Source organism: Ciconia boyciana, chromosome 2, assembly GCF_034638445.1.
Source record: "Ciconia boyciana chromosome 2, ASM3463844v1, whole genome shotgun sequence".
Lineage (NCBI taxonomy): Eukaryota > Metazoa > Chordata > Aves > Ciconiiformes > Ciconiidae > Ciconia > Ciconia boyciana.
In genome coordinates, this window is record NC_132935.1 from 11,413,187 (window position 1) to 11,434,904 (window position 21,718).

The 21,718-nt window shown below is 48.5% G+C and overlaps 1 protein-coding gene across 2 annotated transcripts; it reads right to left on the bottom strand.

The window, feature by feature from the left end:
• Positions 1-16,018: 16,018 nt before the first annotated feature.
• On the bottom strand, positions 16,019-20,206 carry MYC (MYC proto-oncogene, bHLH transcription factor). Of its 2 annotated transcripts, XM_072851893.1 has the most exons (4): positions 20,099-20,185; positions 19,903-19,991; positions 18,226-18,928; positions 16,019-17,145 (listed from the first exon to the last, which is right to left on the bottom strand). In XM_072851893.1, exons 3-4 carry the CDS (start codon positions 18,911-18,913, stop codon positions 16,583-16,585), a joined length of 1,251 nt encoding a protein of 416 aa, XP_072707994.1. In that variant the 5' UTR covers positions 18,914-18,928; positions 19,903-19,991; positions 20,099-20,185; the 3' UTR covers positions 16,019-16,582. The 2 variants fall into 2 exon arrangements, with proteins under 2 accessions (XP_072707994.1, XP_072707996.1); XM_072851895.1 differs by having other exon boundaries at positions 19,903-20,206.
• Between the last annotated feature and the right edge of the window lie 1,512 nt (positions 20,207-21,718).

The window sequence follows — 21,718 nt, forward strand, 5'->3', positions numbered from 1 at the left end:
AATGCCACAGACTTGCCTGTGTGTCACCACAGCACCAGCAGCATGGCCATGAACACCGTGATGAGAGATAGGTATCTCCACATACAATTTCCAACATGACGAAGCCAGGAAAACATCATGAAAAAAGAGAGTGAAAGTGTTTGCCTGCCTGTTTATACACAGAGAAGTCGGACCACAATCACACGAGCTCATCCGCGTGCAGCTCCAGGAGGGACCTCTGCAACCGGTGGCAGAAGGACATGCTGCTCCCATCTACTGCGAGGCAGCTCCGGGGTTTGGAAGTCAGGCTCCAGACCCCATAAAAATGCACAGACCATCCTTTATACCATACCCTATAACAGGGAGACTCAGGAGGCTGGCAGGGGGGCGGCAGATGACCACCAAATGTTTCCCCCAGCAACGGCACGGCTGGAGCCTCAGCAGTCACGGGGGGACCTGCCATTTCCATCACACCCAGCATCTCTCATTGCAGGAGGTAACACAAAGACCCTCTTTCCACAGGCATGTAGAATAAGTCTTGTGTTCATATCGCTCAGCCCTGCAGCCTTTCTAGTGGTTGTACTCTAAAAATCATCTAGTACTACGACCTGAATATACTCAGTCCGTGTCAATAAAGCACTTGAGTATAATCATCTTTGTGACAGCTTAAGATACTTACAGGAGGAAATTGCATTGCTCTAAGTTCACCCCTGCAAAGTTAAACATGGCAAAGCCAAGGCCAAATGATGTGGCGCGCTCTTTCAAGGCCAAAAGAAGATCTGAGGCAAAGATCAGGGGTCAGGCTGCAACAAGGCTGTGCCAGCTGGAGGCTTCTGCCCTCCAGCGCTCTGCTATTGCTTCTCTGTCTGTGGCCCCACCAGCTTTGCTGGCTGCAGGAATCACAGGAGTGCTTCTTAATCCGTGTCAGGGAAAGCTGCTCAAGTTAGGTGAAGTGCCAGCGGAGCCAACGAGAGCTGTGCTCCCTGCGGTTAGCACAGCAGGAGGTGACAGCCTCCAGCTGGTGACCACAGGCAGCTGGAAAGTGAAGTGTCCTCAGCCAGGGCAGGTAGGTGCAGCAGAGGCTGGGGCAAACCACCGCACATCCCCCCCGAACATGGGTCACAGAGAAGCACAGCAGAAAAAACAGATGAGAATGTGTAATCGTAGCAATAATTATACCTTCCCTCATCCAGGGATTAATCTTGTTTCAGGTTAATTCTGGAACTGTCCAAAAACATAAGTCATCTCAGACACTCAGAAGAAAGGGCTGGCTCATTGTATCTGCTCCTCTCCTACTAGAAGCCATCATTTCACATCAGCCTGCCCATAAAGGCATCAAGTTGAGCATCAGTGTTTTGTCCTCACTTCACCTTCTTGGAAATTAGCTTGGAACTTTTCTTCTCTGAAGGTTAGAAACCACCTAATTTCCATCCTGAATGTATTCAAAGCCTGTGTACACCCATTTGTTCTGCAGCAAGTGTTATGATTTGACACAACCGGCTCTTCTCCTCACCCTTATGCATACCTCCCTGCTGTATTTACCAATATCAAGTTCATTCCGTGATAAAATAATGGTACAAGGCAGTGGTGCTTATCCTAATTTATTTCTACTCCCCACTCTTTTAATTGAAGTACTTGTATTAATCTAAAGAAGATGCATTCCTGTCCCCAAACAGTGATCCATCTCTAGGCGATGGTGACTCACCTGTGATTTTGTTGGAGACGAAACTCTAAGAGCCAGGAGCGGGTGGCAATAATAGAGCAGAAGCAAAGACTGGGAACTTTCTGAAGCTGCTGGAAAGACTTCTACTGCCTTCCTTTTGCTCTTGGTGTTGAGTGTAAGACACAGAATAGAGAGGGGGAAGGTGTTAGAGTAGTACAGTGGCTACTCAGGTGTATAAGAAATATCCTCGTCCAGAGTTGTGGGAGCAGATTACGCCATCACCATTGCCAGTTCCACACCCCTGAATTTATGTGATTTTTTTTTCCAATAGAATTATGTTGCTCAATTTCCGCCTGTCCATTTCTTCACACAGATTATCCACAAACATAGGCTGGCGCCTCTCTTGATGGCTATTTTGAGCATAAAGAAAGATAATGGGGAAAGGAAACAGAAATGATCCATTTTGTAACACAGCTATGTTAATGAAGCTGGGCTCAGTTTTGCTGGGGCCCCAAAACTGCACGATGCACCTTTCTCTGCAAGCCTGTAGGGAAGATGTTTGGCAAATAATTGGGAGCAAGTCCCAAGGAGCAGGAGTTTTCTTAAGGCTGTGATTCAGGGTTGCTTAGCAGTGACTCCAGAGCAGAGAAAGAGGATATGCAGGGCTGGTATGAAGCACAGAAATAACAGACTTGTCATGAATGGCCCAACTACGGGAGCATGTGACTCCAATGCTCCATATGTTTCCCAAGTTTGTGAAATTTAAAAAAAAAAAAAAGTTACATTTTAAAATGATGCCTTTCTGAGTCTGTGGCAAGACTGAACTAGTAGGGCAGAGAGGTGCAAAACTCCTTTTGAGATTATGGAGAGCATTTAAGATTACTAGCTTGAATGTGGTTTGAGAAACAAGAAAGCAGTGGAATAAAGTGAAACCAAATGTCTGCATTACTAAATTTGTGTTGGACTGACAGGATGGAAAGTAGATCTGGAGATGAGCATGCTTGCGTTTGGGGGAGAGTTAACAAAACCGTGAGCTGGAGGTTTAGCATCAATAGTGAAAAAAACAAATGCTGTGAGAGAAAGAAGAGAGAATTCAAGAGAGAGAGAGGCAGCACCATTGGGGTCCCAGCCAGATTTCCCAAGGAAGCGCCTGAGAAAGGGACTGACCGAGTCCTTGGGGAGAAGGAGTCGAGTTTGTTTGTTTTGCACGAAGGGCGAAAGATCACAACAGAAGTTGCAAGCCTGGGAGAGGAAGTGGAAAGTGGTGCTGTCAGCAGGGATAGAAAACCCAGGATGCGAAGACATTGTCAGAGAGGTAAGAGTTGTAGGTCTGGTCGCAGGAGACAGCACAAGCCCACTGAAGCCGATGCTACGGCATTAAGGAGATGTCCCACACTGAGCATGGCACACCGAGGGGTTGTCCGCCAGGAGATGCTCAGCTTGAGAAGTGACTGGAGATACCCAGCTATGGGCATGCGGAGGTCCGGGGTACGTTGATTTGGGTTCTGCGGGCCCTATGAAGAGAGGAGGAGACCAGGAGAGCCCTGTGTACCCGTCAGTGCCCACGTGAGGACTGTATGTCTCAACTGCAGCAGAAGACACACAAAGCAGGTAAAACACCACCAGCCTCCAGAGGAGAGCTTCACGTCTGCTTCCCCGTTTCTGAAGTACTTGGCTCCTGGGAAAACAGTAGGGGCCCTGCCCTCCTCACACAAGGATCCTGTTGTTAAATTGCAAAGAGGAAACTGTTTAACTTGTCGGTTATTCTTTGGCACCTGTGATTGTGTTAGACATTATAAACAGGTCGGACCAGCCAAGCTGGCATACACCACCACGATATCCCCAGGGTCCTTCCCTTTGTGTTTACTTTCTTTTTTAGCCTTTACGCTAATCTCTCCATCTAATAACAAATAGACAACATTCATGTGAGCAATTTTTAAGGGAGAGTGACACTGGCAGCCCCTGAAGTGTCATGACAGGCGTGTTGACACAGCCAAGCTCACGAGCGATGCACGGTGCTCCTCCAGCAGCAGGACGGGAGCAGGGCACAGTGTGTGAAACCCACCCCGGACCTGGTGTCCCTCTCTTCTCAAGCCCAGTTGCTGTCTACCCACTCACCTTTAGAGTTCAACCTTCCCAAAGTGCTCGTTTATGGATGTGCCCCGCACTCCCCGCGTGGGTACAGCCGTGGGGCAGGCATTGGGGCTGGTTCCTGTGGGGGCTCGGGCAGGCTGGCTTGTGGCTGCAGGGCTGGGATCTTCCTCAAAGGCAGTTGGGATACTTGTGCTCTTTTTAGCACAGCCGGTGACGGTGGCACCAGTGCCCACATTTCGTATAACAGCCCAGCACCTCCCTAAGAAGTGGGAGACCTGGTTCAACACCTTCCTTTGCACCTCTTTGCCACCCGGATAGTGGCTGCACCCTGGGTGCAATGAGCCATCTCAGCCTTTGGCCTGTGCTGGCCCCTTTCTTCCCACCTCCCATGTCAGAGGTAAAGGTGTGGACTGGAGCAGGACGCTGTCCTGGGATTTGGAAGCCCATTTCATAGCCACGACGGTGCTACTCCTACACTACAAGGCACAGGATTCCCCCTGGGATGGGAATGTGAATATAGGTAAACTGATTAACAGCTGCTAAATAAACTCCACAAGCACTGGAGAAAAGACCTAAGGAGGGAGGGAGAAGTATCTGGTGTGGACATCTGTCATAAGCTGCTCACCACTTTAGTCCCAGAGAGTGTTCCATTTAAGCCCCGACCTCGTGATGGACACCTGTGTAGCTGGTATCCTCACTGTACCAAGAAGAGATTTAAGCAATTGCATATTCCAGGCAAAAATTGAAATCAGAGCACTCACAGTACTCACCAAGGTAGATCAGCACCAGGCTGTGACCCTTCCACATTGCAAAATGATGATAATCAATTTTGCATTGTGCCATGGAAGCAGAAGAAACGGAAACAGTCCAGAAGCAGTAGTGGTCAATGAAGTCTTATAATGCCCCTAAGATGCATATATATGCTATAACCAAGTTAACAGATATGTAAACTGAGGTGCGGATATGTAAAATATCTTGCCTGTGGCCATACAGGGAGCGCACATTGACTTCTGGCTGGTGTAACTGGAGGCACCGGAGTCTTGACTCCCAGTCCCCCATTCTCAGCGTTGGGTGACCGACGGGTTGGCTGAGTGAGTGGGATAACCATGGCTGACATCTCTGCAGTATCGTGATTCACAACCCTTAGTTGCTGTTAAACAAATCAAAAATGAAATTACATGTAAAGAGATGGGAACTACAGAGCCTGAAAAATGCAAACATGTTCTTCCCCATCAAATCTAATTAGATTTGCCAAAATCAGCATGCATTGATCTGTGATTCAAACAGTATGCTGATAACAAATTTTCATGATAGACATGGTTATGAAGCTACTTGACTAGACTATGAATTAGCCCCTTCAGCAGAAGCTCTCAGCACATTTTCTCAGCGCACTCTTCCACAGACAGCTTTTAATCCCCAAATCAACAGGCAATCCCATTGTTTAAGGTTTGCCAGGCTCTCTGCTGAGCGTCCAGCGGAGAAGCGAGGCAGGCAGCATATTCATCTTGACTATCAATCTTCGTTAAAATCAACACACCAGTTTTAGCCTCCCATCTAAGCAAACTGTAGTATGTGCTGGGAAAAGACCTTTCCACTACTGGGCAGAGCAGCTTATTTTGTTGTCAGGCTGCATAGCTTCACCTCGGCGATGACGGATAGAGAAAGCATGCATCACATAATCAGACTATTGCTCCAGAAAACCAGCACCACACAGATGCTGTGTGCTGTTATTCACCTTCCTGCCAGTGTCCAGTCTCTGCCCTCAGGATTTAGGGGTGTTGGTTTTTTTCTCAGCTCATGACAGTGAAGCCGTGGCGACCTGTTTGGATGGTTTGTCTTATAGACAAATGATCCCGGTAGGTACAAGTGAATGGAAGTGAGAAAATGAGGGCAGAGCAGGTAAGTTTTAAAGAGGTCAAAGCAAATCCTTGATGTGCCAGGAGAGACCAAAGGACAGGATTTTCCATTTGTGCTCAGTTTCAGCTGAGCTTAGCATCCACTGACATCTGAGAGCTTCTGAAAATGTGCCTCCCCTGAGAGCCAGAGTGCATCAGAGTTTAAAGTTACCCAGAAAAAAATGGCAGAGGGCAGGCAGTGCACTTGTATCTGTCTGCACCCCAGATTTATCCTTTCTCTGCTATCTTTTCATCCAGGAATCCTTACTGCTTCATGAGAGGAATACCACAGCATTTTTTTTGCCTGATCTTTAAAAGCAATGAGCATCCCCAACCATGGTTGGAGGCAATGGGACCTGCTCAGCACCTCTGAAAATTGACATACTCTGTGTTAAATCGTGTGTAACAACAAGACCCACCCTGCAAAGCAGTCATGACCGGGATGTTGATCACTGAGCACTGGCACAGATTGCTCAGGGAGGTTGTGGAATCTCCATCCTTGATGATATCCAGAAGCCATGGTCATAGTCAAAAGGTCATGGTCCTGGACAGCCTGCTCAAGGTGGCCCTGCTTGAGCAGGGGGGTTGGACCAGATGACCTCCAAAGGTCCCTTCCAACCTCAACCCATCTGTGAGTCTGTGATGAAGGGCATGAGGATATCCAGCATGCCAGCTATTTCACCATGTTCCACTGTCAGCAGGAGGTAGCTCAATATAGAGATAAATCACCAAGCGTTTACTGCAGGGACCAAAGGGCTGGATCGCGTATGGCATAGTGGAAATTACTGTGTAACTCCACAGCCTAACTTGCCTCAGCATTTTCATGAGCTCATTATCCCAAGATTTATACATTTAAAAAAATCCAATGAATTACAGTGATGTAGTATGGGCATAGTCATGCTATATATAAATTTTTTCCACCTAGGAAGAGATTATACCAGAATAGGCATTTTTATTCCAGTGGTATGGGATGGATTGGGGGCCAATGGGGGGTCCTGGTGCATGTCCTGCCAGCCTGCATCCTGACCCCTGGGCTTCTCTCACCCTGACCCTCGTCCTCCTTGCTGGGTCCCTGCTTCACACCAGCTGAGCCACAGTCACAACAAGGCCAAGGAGAAGAGGGGACAGCTTGTCTATACTTAGGTGGTGCCATTAAGGTCAACTGTACGTATGCCATCAGCATGGTATTTTTGTGTGGCTAGGCAAAAAAACATAAGGCATCAGCTGAGTTCATTTCATAAACCAAAGTAAATGAAAAGACAGCACATAATGGATTATATACTTTTCAACCTAAACTGCCCACTGCAAGCTGTGGGTTAGAGCATTTTCCCACCCACACCAGAATTTTCCACCCAAGGTGGTTACAAGAAACTGCCCAGCAGAGACAATGCAGGTCCTGAAATTAGTTAAAACTGGAATGGGCTGCCTCATAAAACTTTATGGAATCCTGTCTGCCCTTCAGTTTAAAATTTGATTTGGCTGAACCGGTTTTAAAACTGGCTGGAGAGCCAGGACGGGCCAGCAGGATCACCTGGAGAGGCAGACGGTAGAAATTCAGCTCCTCACGCCTACGTTGATCAGAGCAGTGGCCCCTCTACCAGGGAGGGTGGAGTGCTTTGCCTGATAAAAGGCTGAGCTGAGCAGACATTAAAGGAAGGTTGTTAGTAAAGATCAAAAGGTAGGAATGGAAGATAGAGCTGCAACATTTGCAAAGTTACCAAAGCCTTCCAGTGAGAATGAAGAGATAGATGCTGTGATGCTAAATGAATGGGGCAATCTAGATAATGATATCAGAATTAAATTAATTAAGAGAAGATTAAAGAAAGATTGCAAAATTAAGGTTGTAATCCTGGCCCTGCTGGAGTCAATAAGTGTTTTGTGGTTTGTGTGGTGCTTCGTGAAGAGGCCGAGATTTTGCTCCCAATGCATACCAAGACAAAGGAAGGTATGAACTGAAAGCTAATTTACACAGAGCCAATTAAATTAGGGAATAAATAAGTTGTGGTGGCCTCATAGTCACAAAATTGAAACCATGCATGGCTGGAGCATCCGGCAGGATAAACATGATTCGTATCAACATCATCACTGATCTGCACACTGGGGTATTCATGATGGCTTTAGACCAGCTGTCGTAAGACACCAGATTTGCCCTAATGTCTGGCAGGATGAAGCTTTCTATTCAAAGTGTTTTAAATAGATTTGAACCAGCAAAGTGAGTTCGCACCGGATCAGCACATTGTGTCGTGTGGATGTGGTGTGTCTGTTCAGGAGCCGGCACTCTTCGGTGGGATTTACTGTTCCTCCAAGCAAGCTCCCCAAGGGCCAGCAACAGGCATATTTACAGAGGAACCTCATGGAAACATCAACTGAGCTTAAAATCTGTCATGTAGCATTCCCGAACAGGAGTGCATGACATTAATGGGAATTTGGCCACTGATTTCAAGAAAAAAGGGGCTTGAAAAGGAGTTAGAGGGATGGGGGAAGCCCCACAGCCAGGCAATGGCGGTGCAGATGCACAGACCTCCATGGCCGTCACCTTGCTGCCCAGACATTTTGCTCCAGCTACTAAGCAGCTCGTAACTATGTGGCGATTATTTTGCCCTCCAGAGCCAAAATAATGCTATAATGATTATTAATGCTATAATGATTATTAATGCTTTCGCAGTTTCTGTTCACTGTTTTGGGTGCCACACTCAGGTCTCAGTTTTAGGGCAGCATGCTGAAATGAATGGGGAAGGGGTGGATTCATTTTAATCAAGCACCAAAAATTAAATTTTGCATAAAAGTACAGATGCTGATGAATACTTTTGCCCTTGTAAAACATGGGAAAATGCTGTATTGTTCCATAAGGGCAGGACACTCATTTTTTTTCTCTCTTTCACAAATGCAAAAGCAGGAAAGCGTTTTTCAGTAAGAATCCAATTTTACAAGGAGGGAATAATATGTTACATAGTTGAATCACTTTGATGTCAATTTTATTTTGCAATCACTTCATAAGATATTCATATAGCCTTTTACATTACCTCGAAGTCTAGAAGTCTAGGCACAATACAATATTATCTTACTCTTTACCGTAATGATGAACGATAATGAGAACACATAAGATTTTACTTGTGCCCAAAGAAAAATCTGCTTTACCCTGGATGAGAGGAATTTTGCAGATCAAATTAATATTATAAAACTGTACAATTTATCAAAATAATACGGCTTTTCTTCTCTGAATCCATTGTGAATCACAAATCACCAATACGTGGTGAACTATTAGTCTGATGGATTCTTTTGTAAAAACTCTGTCTATGAAAAATACTTGGTTGATAAAAGTAAAAAAAACCAAAAACAAACTCCCTTTTCCTCTCCTCTCCATCATATTTATATAATATAAGAAGTCTAATATTTGAAAGCTAGGTTGCAGCTGTTATATAGCGAAGTGAGCTGATGGAAAGTGGGGGGGGGTTGTTGATTTTTTTTTAGTACCTAGATTCTCTAAAAGCTCTATATGACTGTAAAGCTCTGTATACTAGAAGTTATTTTCCCTCATATCTTCACACTCAGTAACAGCAAAAGTGCAAATAAGTATATATAAAAGTTCATTTTGTTAGTAAGTTTGAATACATAAGAGGTTGAAGAAATTGTAAGGGGATGATGAAAAATTAGGAGGTTAAAAATGTGCATGTGTGTCAAACAAACAAACAAACACCAAAACCCAAACAACCCTCAGGCTGATGAAAACATGACTGAAAACATGACTGAAAGTGTTTCTTAAAGGAAACAAGTGCTTCTTTGGACAAAGGCACCCATCCATTTAAAATCTTGTTCACACTTAATTGCAAGGTCTTTTTTTTAAAACGCCCAATTCATAATTACTTAAGATCAGTGATATAAAACCACACTGTTTACTTGAGAGTGAAGGTATTTCACATGGAGGTAGTTAAGTGAGCAGTTCTTGCAGTTAGTTGACTAGTTGTGGATGATCAATCTAAATAACTCTGGGTTTGGCATAAAGGAAAGATTGGCCGGATTACTGGAGAGGAGTTGAATCAAAGCCGTTCATTCGGAGAACTGCTCCTCTGAACCACTCCATGGCATCTATTTCAGCTCTATCCCTACATTATTAACAAGTGATAGGATGAGAGGAAACAGCCTCAGGTTGCGCCAGGGGAGGTTTAGATTGGATATTACGAAAAATGTCTTCACCAAAAGGGTTATCGAGCATTGGAACAGGCTGCCCAGGGAAGTGGTTGAGTCACCATCCCTGGAGGTATTTAAAAGATGTGTGGCATTTTGGGGACATGGTTTAGTGGTGGACTTGGCCATGTTAAGTTAATGGTTGGACTCGATGATCTTAAAGGTCTTTTCCAACCTAAATAATTCTATGATTCTATGATTCTATGATGCTGTTTACTGTTGAAAACACAGCCCAGTCCAAGGCAGAAGTATCTTTGTTCAGGTTCCTCAGAAACTAATGGATCATATTTGATTTCTCTCTGAAACGTATATGTGCATGGAACACATTATAGTATAATGTTTGCAATATACCTTGTTACAGCCTTTTAATTTAGATTCTGGTTACTCCTCAATTCCTGATTTTAACATATAGCCTAAAAGTAAATTAATAAAGTGTGTAATAGTGAAAAAACCCTGACAGAAACTGGGGGTGGAAAGGTTGTCTTTGCTGTCTGATCCAGCCTCCTCACTGTATTTTCTAGCACATTTTTGCTTGTTTTCACATGCATCTACACCGGCTTTCCAAAAACACTCTTGTTGGAAAGCCTTGTTCTGGTAGCAGTTATTACTGAGCAGGTTTTCCTTCTTGGGACATATATGACATTAATAAATCCAAATTATTTAAGTAATGTTTGTAGTGCAATCAAATGAAAACCCAAAAAATTCTAGGAAACGGCATTGCCCATATCAGACTGAATAAACCTAAATAAACTAAATAAATCAGACTGAATAAATTTGGAAGCTGAACAATGTGGGGTCTGTCCAGAGCTGCAGTAGCTGCCCACCTGGTGTTGCAGACACCACTTTTCTGCAGGGGAGGGAGAGCGGGGATATTTTCTTACCATGGGGAAGCGTGCAAACCTTTAGTTCACATTTGCTGTATCTGCACAGTCGCAGAGTTGATCCCTCTTCCCCTAATTCATCCGCAGCACAGCACGGCCTTGGTCACAAGCCAGAAGGGGCTTTGTCAGACACTCAGCCGGGCATTAGATCACAAGAACTACCTGCACGAAGAGGCTTTGTTTGGTTCTGCTGTCGTCACGGAGCAGATTAATGGGAGAAAAAACAGTGGAAAGAAGCTCTCACTCTGGCAGCTGCATCCCTATGAGCAGCCCCTTGCACATGCGTGGCGCCTGGAAGAAAAATGTGCTGGGAGACAGGAGCGCTGCCGTGCAACTGCAACCTGCAGCAATCCGGAGAGATGTCCAAAGGGACACGGCTGCGGGTGCAGGGACGTGACTGCAGGCGCAGGGACATGGCTGCAGGAGCAGGGCTTTGCATTTGATCACGCACGCTCGCACTTTAGCCTGCAGAATTTTTGAGGTTTTGCCTAGTCATAGTAGTTGTATATAAAGCACAATTCTTCTAATTTTTAATTTTTTTTTCCTCCTGCTATTTCTGTCCTCTTTCATCATGGATAAATTAGCATGAAGGAAGCTGATGGGGCTAATTAGTTCCAAACAGTGTTAATTTCTCTGCTTGGAACTCTTTGTTACCCAGTCAGATTGCTCCATTTTTTGCAGCTTAAATTTTAAAACCTCTTCATTCATAGCACCTAATCCTCTATTTCCTCTTTTTTTTTTCTTTTTGATCCTATAGGGAAAACATAATTCCACATAATTGGGACATAGAAGCTTGCAATGGAAATTACACACGGTTGCAAGAAAGGTTTTGCCTTGAATGGCAATGTGTTCAACAAAGCAGTATCCATGGCAAGACCCATAGAGAGGCATACATGAAGGGTGAGTTTAGCAACAAAACGCAATCACCATAATACATAATGTCACGAACTAACCTACCTAGCTGCTTTCTCCCAGACTTGTGTAGAACAAGGAATAGCTCTGCAATTTGTACATCAAGCTGGAAACTGCAGTGCTTGTGGGAATAAGATGCTTTGCCATCAAAATCAGGCAGATTTGTGCAGCTCCATCTCAGCCAACGACTTCTCCCTTATGTCTCATGGCTTCAAGCACGACCATGCAGATGGGCCTCGTAGCTTAGGCTCCCGTACATTGGTGGCCACTTGAAGCAAGGTTTGCTCAGTAACTGCAAATATTAAATAGTTTTGGCAAGTGGCAAATGTAACATTTTCATATGCACTAATATATAGCACCAAAGGTCATACTTTTCATTATCAGAAAAATGAACTTATTTCCTAGGAAGATGGAGTCTGGGCACACTTAGGGACAAAGTCCTTGGCCTTTGTAGAGATGTGAAAAAATACCCTGTCATATAATCAAGAACTGATTAAGAGGTGGTATTGTGACTGCAGGGCCAGTGTCTCACCCAACCCTGTTCCCACCTGGATGCGCGGTAACTGCAGCTCTTCCATGATGTGCATTATTTACACCGCTGAGTCCACTGCCATCAGCAAGATGCTCCAAACACTTGCACCCTCCTTTTGCTCAAGATGTCTGTAGAAGGTGAACGGCAGAATTAGGAAACCCCCCCCTTTGACTTCCTAGCTGTTATTCTGAATCTTGCATAACGTTCTCGCCGTTGCCTGTTCCCACTGACTCTACAGCTATGCCTGAGATGAGTAAATGGCACGAAGGCAGGTAAAACCTGCTGAACGTCAAACGTTTTGTACTGGAAATGAAATCCGCCTTCTGCGGCTCATCTATCTCATTTCTTGAATTTCTTTTTTTTCTAGGCAGGTTTAGGCCTCGTCTGCTTGGAAACCTCAAGGGGAAACCAGGGGTTAGTTTTCAGTCAGCAGAGCCTTTTTTTTTTCAGAAGCTTCCATAGATGTTCTCTTAAAGTGAGGAAATAGCAAACCCATAAGCTGGGAAGTAAATCCGGAGTCTCTTCCCAAGCTGTCTGGTTGTGTTAGGATTCCTTATAATTCAGGATTTTTTTTCTGCTAATTCATTGACAGATGATTCTAACACAGATCAATCAAAAAAAAATTAGTTAAAAAAAAAGAACAACAGCGTATTAGAAGATGGTTCATCTCTGTAGATGAAACAATCACCACTACCTTCCGTTTTGAATAAATTCAGATGTTAACTGAAGTGGCCTGGCTCATTTCCAGTTTACAGTAATTCTATTCCACGTACCTGAAATTCTCCTTTTAGTACAACTCTGATGAAATATTTGTCATCTCTCAACTGCCTGCAATGGTTACAAAGTCCTACAACAGCAAGAGTGGTTATGGCAGTGGCAAGTAAAGTGATTTCTTTATAAGCAGTGATAAAATTTTCAAGAGCATCCTCCACTGGCATGAGTCTGTTTCCCTGGAAGAAACATGGAATTTCCACAGACTCAGATGGGAGCTGAATTAAGCTGACACAGGTGCTTTTGTACATCCCAATGCTCTCCCAGCATATTCTGTATTGATACACTGAAGTCAGTCAGATTATTAGTTGGCTGGAAAGACAGAACTTACACACAAGAGAAGAATGAATCTGGAACCCTAAAAATCAGTATTATTAAACAAGAACAGCAAGAGTATATGGTAAAGGCAATTTTATTTTCACCATGATGGTTTGTTTCTAGTTTCTTTGGATGCCATATGTCGTGGTTTAACCCCAGTCAACATTATTCTCCTACTAAATCCAAAACACAGCACTATACCAGCTCCTAGGAAGAAAATTAACTCTATCCCAGCTGAAACCAGGACACCATATTTTGCCTAATGTTTTTCTGGAAGAGAAGTGGCTTGAAATCTCCTGTGAAAGTAAAGGAGCAGAGAGATGAAGCTAAAAATGCTCCTTGTATTTCAAGTTCTGTTTGGTACAGCTGTTTGGCAAGCACTGGAAATACTTACCGCATTTTATTTCAAGGCTCAGAGGCTTCCTTTATAAGCTTATCTCCTCTATTGTTCCAAAACAGCAGCAAAACCCAAAACTTCCCTATCCATATACAATGCGTTGCTAACTGAATCCAGCCTGGAAAGTCTGGTGGGATGTCTGTGTCTTCCGAATGTCCTAACCTCTCGCGCGAAGTTGGAAAGTGGAAGCCACCTTCCTCTTTATTGTAGCAGCAGTTTAATGACCAGGAGAAGTTTTTACCCCTGCACCCGTAGGCTGTATTTATTTATTTTCTACTACATTATTTAGGTACTTTGTAATCCTTCAACGAAGTAAGAAATGTCATAAATATGAAGCGTCAGCCCATAAAATCATACTCTTTTAGAGTGGCAGTTGGGGATCATGTTCATGATCTGGTGTACTCTTCCAGTAGGAAAGTGGCAAGCGGAACTGATGCTCAATTAAAAGATGAGAGTAAGAAATTAAATAACTGCAAGTATCCTATTCATCAAAAGACCGAGGACCTTCTGCAGATAGAAGAAAAAACCAAAACTATTCTCCAAATGATTTAAGAAGACGACAAATAAGGAGAGGTTTATTAATCATTGTGGTCTAACTTCATTTAACGGCAAGAAGTGAGGTGGTTTTGCTAATACATGAAAGTAGGACCCAAAGGGACAAAAAGTGGGACTTTTTTCATAGTTCCTGGATGGATCTACACCTCTCGGTTTGTTTCAGAGGATAGGGATGCAGTTAGAAATTCTTGAACAACAGCTTGCTTTTGTTCCTGAGCAATATCTAAGATAGAGTGCACGCAAAAGGCAAGTGAAATTCATGTTCTGTTAAAATAAGTTATCTTGTCTAATAAAAGGTGGAACTTTTCCGTTGTTCAGAGCTGGAAGATGTCCTGATTTACAGTTCAGATACAATTAACAGTTTCATTTCACATCATTCTTTTTCCTCATAAGTGAATATCTGAATCGCACACTGAAAAAGCAACTACAGACCACTTCTATAAACCCAGTTACAAGCGGGTGGTGCAGACAAATTGAAGAAAAAAGCCTTGCTTTCTCCTGGTTTTCTAACAATGATTTTTTTTCCCAAGAAATCTTCAGCCCAGCTCCTAAAGCGCCTCATCAAATGGGATTTAGACACTTATTTTCTTTTGGGAGTCCCATGTGCAAAATCGTTAGGATGGTTACCCTAGGCTTTGCAGGGCAGAGACCTTTGGCATCTACCCTATCCCTAAAATGCTACCTCCACTCCCCCACACCATATACAGTCACGCTCAACCCTTCTTCCTGCTCCAAACTCAAAAGCTATAGCAAACCTGTACCCTCAGTCTCAGTTTGGTTGCTGGCACTGGTGTTATATGGCAGCACTGCTGCTCAAATGGTTAGAAGCCAAGCAAATATGTATTTAACAGGAATTATGAAAATCGAAAAGTACCAGGTTCAACTTTTTGAAAAGCACCTTCTTCCCCCACATCAAAGGGCTCATTGATTTCTTGCTCAAGTTCTGACTGAAGTGGAGCTAAGTGGGTGAAAGGAGGGGAGAAAAAGATCAAATCTAATCTTAGGAGCTGTGTCAAGCAAGTACTTTATGGCCCATCTGAAGCTGATGATGAGACAATTCCTGAATGTAAATATGATTTAATATGTCTGGCAAATGTTAGGAATCTGTCTGAGCATATTCTCCAGGTGAGAAATAGCTCTTCTTTTCCTTTGCTCCCTTTTGTGTGCCCTTGAACTTTGTATTCCTTGAAATCCCAAGTAACTATTCACATTAATAAAGTGTTAAGGTGCTTGTCTAGGAAGATTGGTTGTGCTGATTTCAGCACTTAAAAAGGGAAACGGCTCTGTTGTTTTAACCACTTAAACACTTGCCATCTCAGTTTATTTTCTTATCCCATTTCACTTCTCTTCAAAATCAAACAGGAAGCAATTAAGGTGAGCCTACTTACAAAGGAGCCCTCAAAATAGGTAGCTGGGTCCCTAGTACAGAATGAAGGTCATGCCCCGAAAACGTAGTTGAACGTATGTGGAAGGAATGCAGAGCCCATATACGGGGGCAACCAGTGTAAAAAATACAACGCCTCAACTCAGGCAGATGACCATGGCCAAGGCAGACATTGCTACCAGCACCTTCATGGAGGCACTGGTGGCAACGCTGGTTGAACCGACAAAGCACATTAGACCAACGATCTTACCTACTTGAATTAATACGAGAGGAGGGGAAGAAACGCAACTCCCTACTAAGCTGGAAAACTATCATCATTTCCTCTCACCTAACTGCCCTTTGACTTTTGAGAGGTTGCTGCCATGATGACAGGGAGAGGGATGTCAGGGAAATAAGCATCTAATGACAACAGTGGGAGACAAAGCAAAGTCTTTACACAGGATTTAGCTAATTATATTTTGGGCAAATATTTATTTATCTAAAAACAAAATAAAAATCATTTTTAAAAGAAAAAATGTATTTAAATAAAAAACAAAATTGTGAAATGTTATGGCACAGAAGTTCAAGACAAGTATAAATCCAGTTGCCACAACTGTTGCGTATTAATGTTGCACATTTTTCTATAAAGACTTTATTAAAAGGTATTTACATGGCAATAAGATGTGTAAATATATACAGCAATCTGGGGACAACTTTTTTTTTGGATTCTCATATGAAAAAATGCCTTAAATACAAAATTGTAAAAGAAAAAAGAGTTGAAGAGTTCATCCCCAAGCATGAAGAATGTCCCATCATCCCTTATGCCCAAAGTATCAATGAGGCAGTTTTGAGGTTCTGGCCAAATCCTTAGGAGATTCAGCCAAGGTTGTGTAGTCTCAAGTTAAATCGCACAGCATGCAGTTGCAATAGTTCCATACCCGATGCACTGGTGTAGTTCATGAGTGATGTTAGAAACATTAATATTTTATCATAGTTTCAGTCTAGTTTGGGTTATTCTAAGCGATGCCCAAGAGTTCCTATGCACAAGAGTTCCTTAGCTGCTCGAGTTTGTGTTTCAACTGTTCTCTCCTCCGCCTCAACTGCTCTTTCTCTGCAATCAGTCTGTGTTCGTCCGACTGGATGGATAGAACGTATTCCGTTGCTTTTTTCAGGATGACAACCTTGGGCGCCTTTTCGTTGTTGGCCACCTCAGGTATCTGGTCGCGCAAGGCAAAGAAACTCAGCTTCAGCTCGTTTCTCCTCTGGCGCTCCAAGACATTGTGCGTTCGCCTCTTGTCGTTCTCTTCCGAATCTGACGTGCGGGGACTCGAGCATTTTCGGTTATTGCTGATCTGTTTGAGAACTCTGCCACTGTCCAACTTTAGCCTTTTTGCAGCTGGGTATTCAACCTTGGTGGAAGGAGGAGCGGCATAATTGTGCTGATGGATGTTGACGTGACACCGTTTGAGAACCAGCGGGCTGTGGTGGGGCTTACTGTGCTCTTCTGATGTGTCTGTGCTGGACTCTGTGCTGGATTCGGATTCATTTGCTTCAGCTAATGTAACGACATCAATTTCCTCATCTTCCTCTTGTTCTTCTTCTGCGAAGGAAAAAAAAAAAGATACTTAAAAGCTGATCTGTGCAAATAGTCTCAAGACTGCTGTGTTTATAAGGGAAGGTTACTCTGAGCTGCACAGCAAGGAAGTCCTTGATAAACCCTTATTAAACCCATTTGATGCTGCTGGACTCCACTTTCCCCAAGAGCCTTTCCTTTGAGGAAGCAACGCTTCAAGTGCAATAGGACACACAGACCGCGCTCCAAACCCCGCTCCAAACCCCGGCTCCCTGATTTCAAAAGTTGCAAAGATCTTGCGTAATTCCGAGGAGCGCATGAAAGATAGCAGGAAAGTTTAACCTCGGCTGTCAGCAGTACAGCGCAATAAAGCTCCCAGACTCAAGCCGCCCTTAATTAAGGATTTAGAAGGCTTTGGCCACGCCTCAAAAGAAAGCTTACTTAACACACATGTGTATTCAGAGACATTTTCTGAATCTCTCTTGATCTGCTAATTTGTGGAAAATCCAAGGCGGGGGGGGGGGGGGGGGGAAGGGAAGGCTGTAGAGCTTTGAGTAGCAACTCACTTTCAAACCAAATTTATGAGGGAGCGGAACACGCTGTCAAATACCTAAGGAAGCGTTTCTAAAACTTTCCCAGCCCCATTCACTCCTCTGCAGTCACTTTCACTAGCACCTCCCTGACTGCACATTCCCCCCGCGGCTCTCGGGCGGGAGTTAACTCCTTCCCGGCCCACGGGTGGCACCGGGAGCCAGCTCCACCGGGGCACCGCGCTGGGGACCGACTCTGACCCCGTTATGAAAGCGTCTCCCTCCCCCCCGCCCTTTTTTTTCTTTTTTTTTCCCTCCCTTCCCTTTTCCTCCCTCCCCCCCGGAGGGAAAACTGGGCTGGTTTTCCAGGAAATAAACTCGTTGGGAGTCTCTCCGTGCCTCGCTAACGTGGCATTCAACAAAGCCCACGCGGGGAGGGGAGGGGGGAGAGGCAGGAGGGGGGCGAGGAGGGAGGCGGGCGGGGGGCCGCCGCCCCGCTCCCCCAGCCGCCGGCGGAGCCCCCGGGCGCCGCGCGGGTTTCCACGCCCTGCCCCGAGCACGCGTGGGCCCCACTCACCCGAGTCGCTGCTGGTCGTGGGCGGCGTGTCGTCGCCCAGCAGGGACGCGGGGCTGGCGCCGGGCGGCGCGGCCCGCGGGGCCCGCTCGCTGAGCGGGTAGGGGAAGACCACCGAGGGGTCGATGCAGTCGGCGGCGGCGGCGCCCAGGTCGTGCAGGTAGAGGCCGGCCGAGGCGGCGGGGGAGGCGGCGAGGCCGGGCGGCGGCGGCCCGGCGGGCGGCGGGCCGGGGCGGGCGGCGGGACCCCCCTCCCGGCGGGCCGCCTGGTAGGAGGCCAGCTTCTCGGAGACCACCTTCTCCAGCTTGGCGGCGGCGGAGAAGCCGCTCCACATGCAGTCCTGGATGATGATGGACTTGACGAAGGACTCGTCGTCCGGGTCGCAGATGAAGCTCTGGTTGACCATGTCCCCCCCGAGGAGCTCGGTCACTATCTCCAGCTGGTCGGCGGTGGAGGGGAAGCAGGAGGCGGCGGCCAGGCTGGAGCGGCGGCTGGGGGAGAGGGGCGGCGTGGGCAGCAATTCAAACTTCTTCCAGATGTCCTCGGACGGGGCGGGGGGCTGCAGCTCGCTGCCCCGCTGCTGCGCCGCCAGGTAGAAGTTCTCCTCCTCCTCCTCGAAGTAGAAGTAGGGCTGCACCGAGTCGTAGTCGTAGTCGTAGTTCTTGCTGGGGAAGCCGGCGCTGAGCGGCATCGCGGCGGCTGGTGCCTGCGGGCGGGAGGGGGGAGAGGGGCCGCCGGGTGAGCCGCGCTCCGCCGCGGGGATCGGCTCCCCCGGCCTCGGCGGGGCCGCCGGCCCCCCCGGCGCGCAGCGCTCCCTCCCGGCTCCCCGCGCCGTGCCGGCGGGGAAACGCGCAGCCGCGTTTAGGAAGTAAAACCCCATTATAGTAAGAAGAAAAAAAAAATAAAAAAAAAAATACACGCACGACCTCCCTTCGCCCCCCTCCAAGCTCGGCCGGACAACCGGGCGCCGCGACGTCATCTACCGAGGGGTCGGCTGCCGGGTCCCGGACCACCCTCCCCGCGGCCGGCGGTTCCCCCGGAGGGGCTCCCGCAGCTCGGCCGCCCTCCGTCGTTCGGCTCGGCTCCCCGCCCGCCGCCCCTCCGCAGCCGCCGCCGCGCTCACACGGGGGACGGCTCCGGCTCACACGGAGCCCCTTCCCTCCCGGCGCCGCAGCGCCAGCCCCATCCCGCCGCCCGCGTCCCGGGAGCCGGGCGGGAAGGGGCGGCGAGCGCCCGGCAGCTTCCAACCGAGAGCCAGGCTGCTCCCCAGCCACCCACCTGGGCGTGCTGGCAAGGCACGGGGACGGGCAGGGACCTTGGCAAACTTTGCCAAATCTTGTCATATACACATATATATACGCATATATATATGCATATAAGCAGTATGTGCGATAACCGTAACCTGCCCGCGCATACGCGGGAGAAGCAAATGCTTCCCCCCCCCAAAAAAAAAAAAAGAAAAAACAAGAAAAAACAAGAAAATTAAGATCCGAGCGCAAGAAAAAGGATGGGGAATGCCGGTGCCCCGGCAGAGGCGAGCGTCCCTCGGGAGGGACCGTCGGTATCCACGTCCGCGGAGCGCAGCCCCGCCAGCAGCCCGGGTGTCACCGGCCCGTGTCAGTCCAAACGCCACAACCGCGGGGGATCGAGTGATGGGAAAAGCAGAGCTCCGCAACTCACCGGCTTCTCCAACGCGCCAGCTGCGAAACGTAGCGAGGCAATTATTGCGGGCGGTGCGGGGAAACAACGAAACAAGGGGAAAAAAAAAACTATATATAATAAAAAATCATTAAAAAGAACCGCCGGAAAGGACGGGGGAGGGAAAAAAACAAAAAGAAGACAAAACGCCGGGAGAATGTAGATCTCGTCCTCCCACCACGGTGTAAAAAAACCACGGAGCAGCGGAGAGAAGCCGCCTTCCCGGCGTGCGGCAGATTGTAGGGTCCAAGGCGGCGCGGCGCGCTCTGTCCGGTACAATAGAAGTTTAGTTGCTTTCCTCCTTTAAAGCGCCGGCGAGGGGCGGGCGGGAGGTGCCGCGGGGGCGGGGGCAGCACCGCGGGGCCTTGTGCGCGCTCCCGCCGTGCGCGCCGCCGCTCCCCCGCCCGCCCCCGGCAGCCGCGCGGGCTCCGCGCTCCCGCCGCGGGGAGGGCGCGCCGCGAGGGGGCGGCCGCGCTGCTCCGCGCTGCTCCGCGCTGCGTGCCCCCTCCCTCCCCACTGCCCACCGCCGGGCTGCGGAGAGATCCGCGCCGGCGCTGCTCTCCCTGCCTCCGCCGGGCGGGAGGGAGAGCAGCGCCGGGGGGAGGCGGTGCAGCGCTCCGCGGCCCTTTTTTTTATTTATTTTACTTTTCTTTTTTTTTTTTTTTTTTTTTTTTTTTGCTTTTTACTACGAGCCGCGCAAGGAGAGGTCGGAAGTAAACATAGTAAAAAAAAAAAATACTAGTAGGGATTAGGAGGCAGCTCCTCGCCCTTCCCCTCCTCCCGCCGCCTTTCCAGCAGGCAGAGCGCGGTGCCCCCCGATGGCGGCGGCAGGGGAAGGGGCTTCACCCTCTCCTCTACCCCCTCAAAGAGGCTTCGGCGCGCACCCAGGGCGAGCCGGCCCCGCGGGGTGGCCGAGGGGCGGCGGGGGAGGCGCTGGCTGCCGGCACAAAGGAGCGTGTGTGGCTCGGGCACCCCCCGCCCCGGTCGCCCCTTGATTATCCCGCCTCTGCCGGCGCCTGCGAAGGATTAAAGCGGGAGAAGGAGGCTGCGGGGGGGCGGAGGCAGGGCCCCACGGGGGTCACCTTGCAGCCACTTTCCCTTTGACGTTTTCACGGGCGTGCCCCCGCCCCGGCTTGTGCCGCCCCCCCTTCTGACCCCCACCGGCGGCCCCTTCCCCGCCGCCCCGGGGTGCGCGCCCCCCCCCCCTCCTTGCGGCCCCCCCGGAGGGGGCGCGGAGCCGCCGCGGCTGCCGAGCCCCGACGGGGCCGGCCCCCCATCGCGGCGGCCAGGCGGGCCCCGCCGGCCCCGGCCCCGCCAAACCGTTAGCTGCCGGCGACGCGCACGGACACCCCCGACCCCCTCCCGCCGCCCGGGCGGGCGCAGCTCACGCACCTGCGGTTCCCCGCCGCCCCCGGGGCCGCCGCCAGCCCCCGCCGAGCTGCGCCCCGCGCATCCCACCTCCCCCGCCCCCGCCGCGCTGGGCTCCGCAGGAGATGGAGGGACACCCCGGGGTGCCACCCCCCAAACGCTTCCAGGCGGCTGTCCCGTCCGCACCGCGGGCACCCCCGCTGGGATTTTTTAATTCCTATATGTGTATTTATTTACACCCCCCCCCGCTTTTTTCTAAGCACAAGCCCTGAGGGGGTGATGCGGAGCGCAGGGCCGCCCCGCAAGGCGGCAGGACCCCGCTCCCCACCCCCGCTGAGGCGCCCGCCGGCGCTGGGGGCGGCCCGGGTTTCCCACGGCCGCCGCCGCTACCGTGGGGCCATCGCGCCCTCTCCCGGCCGGCCCACGCCCG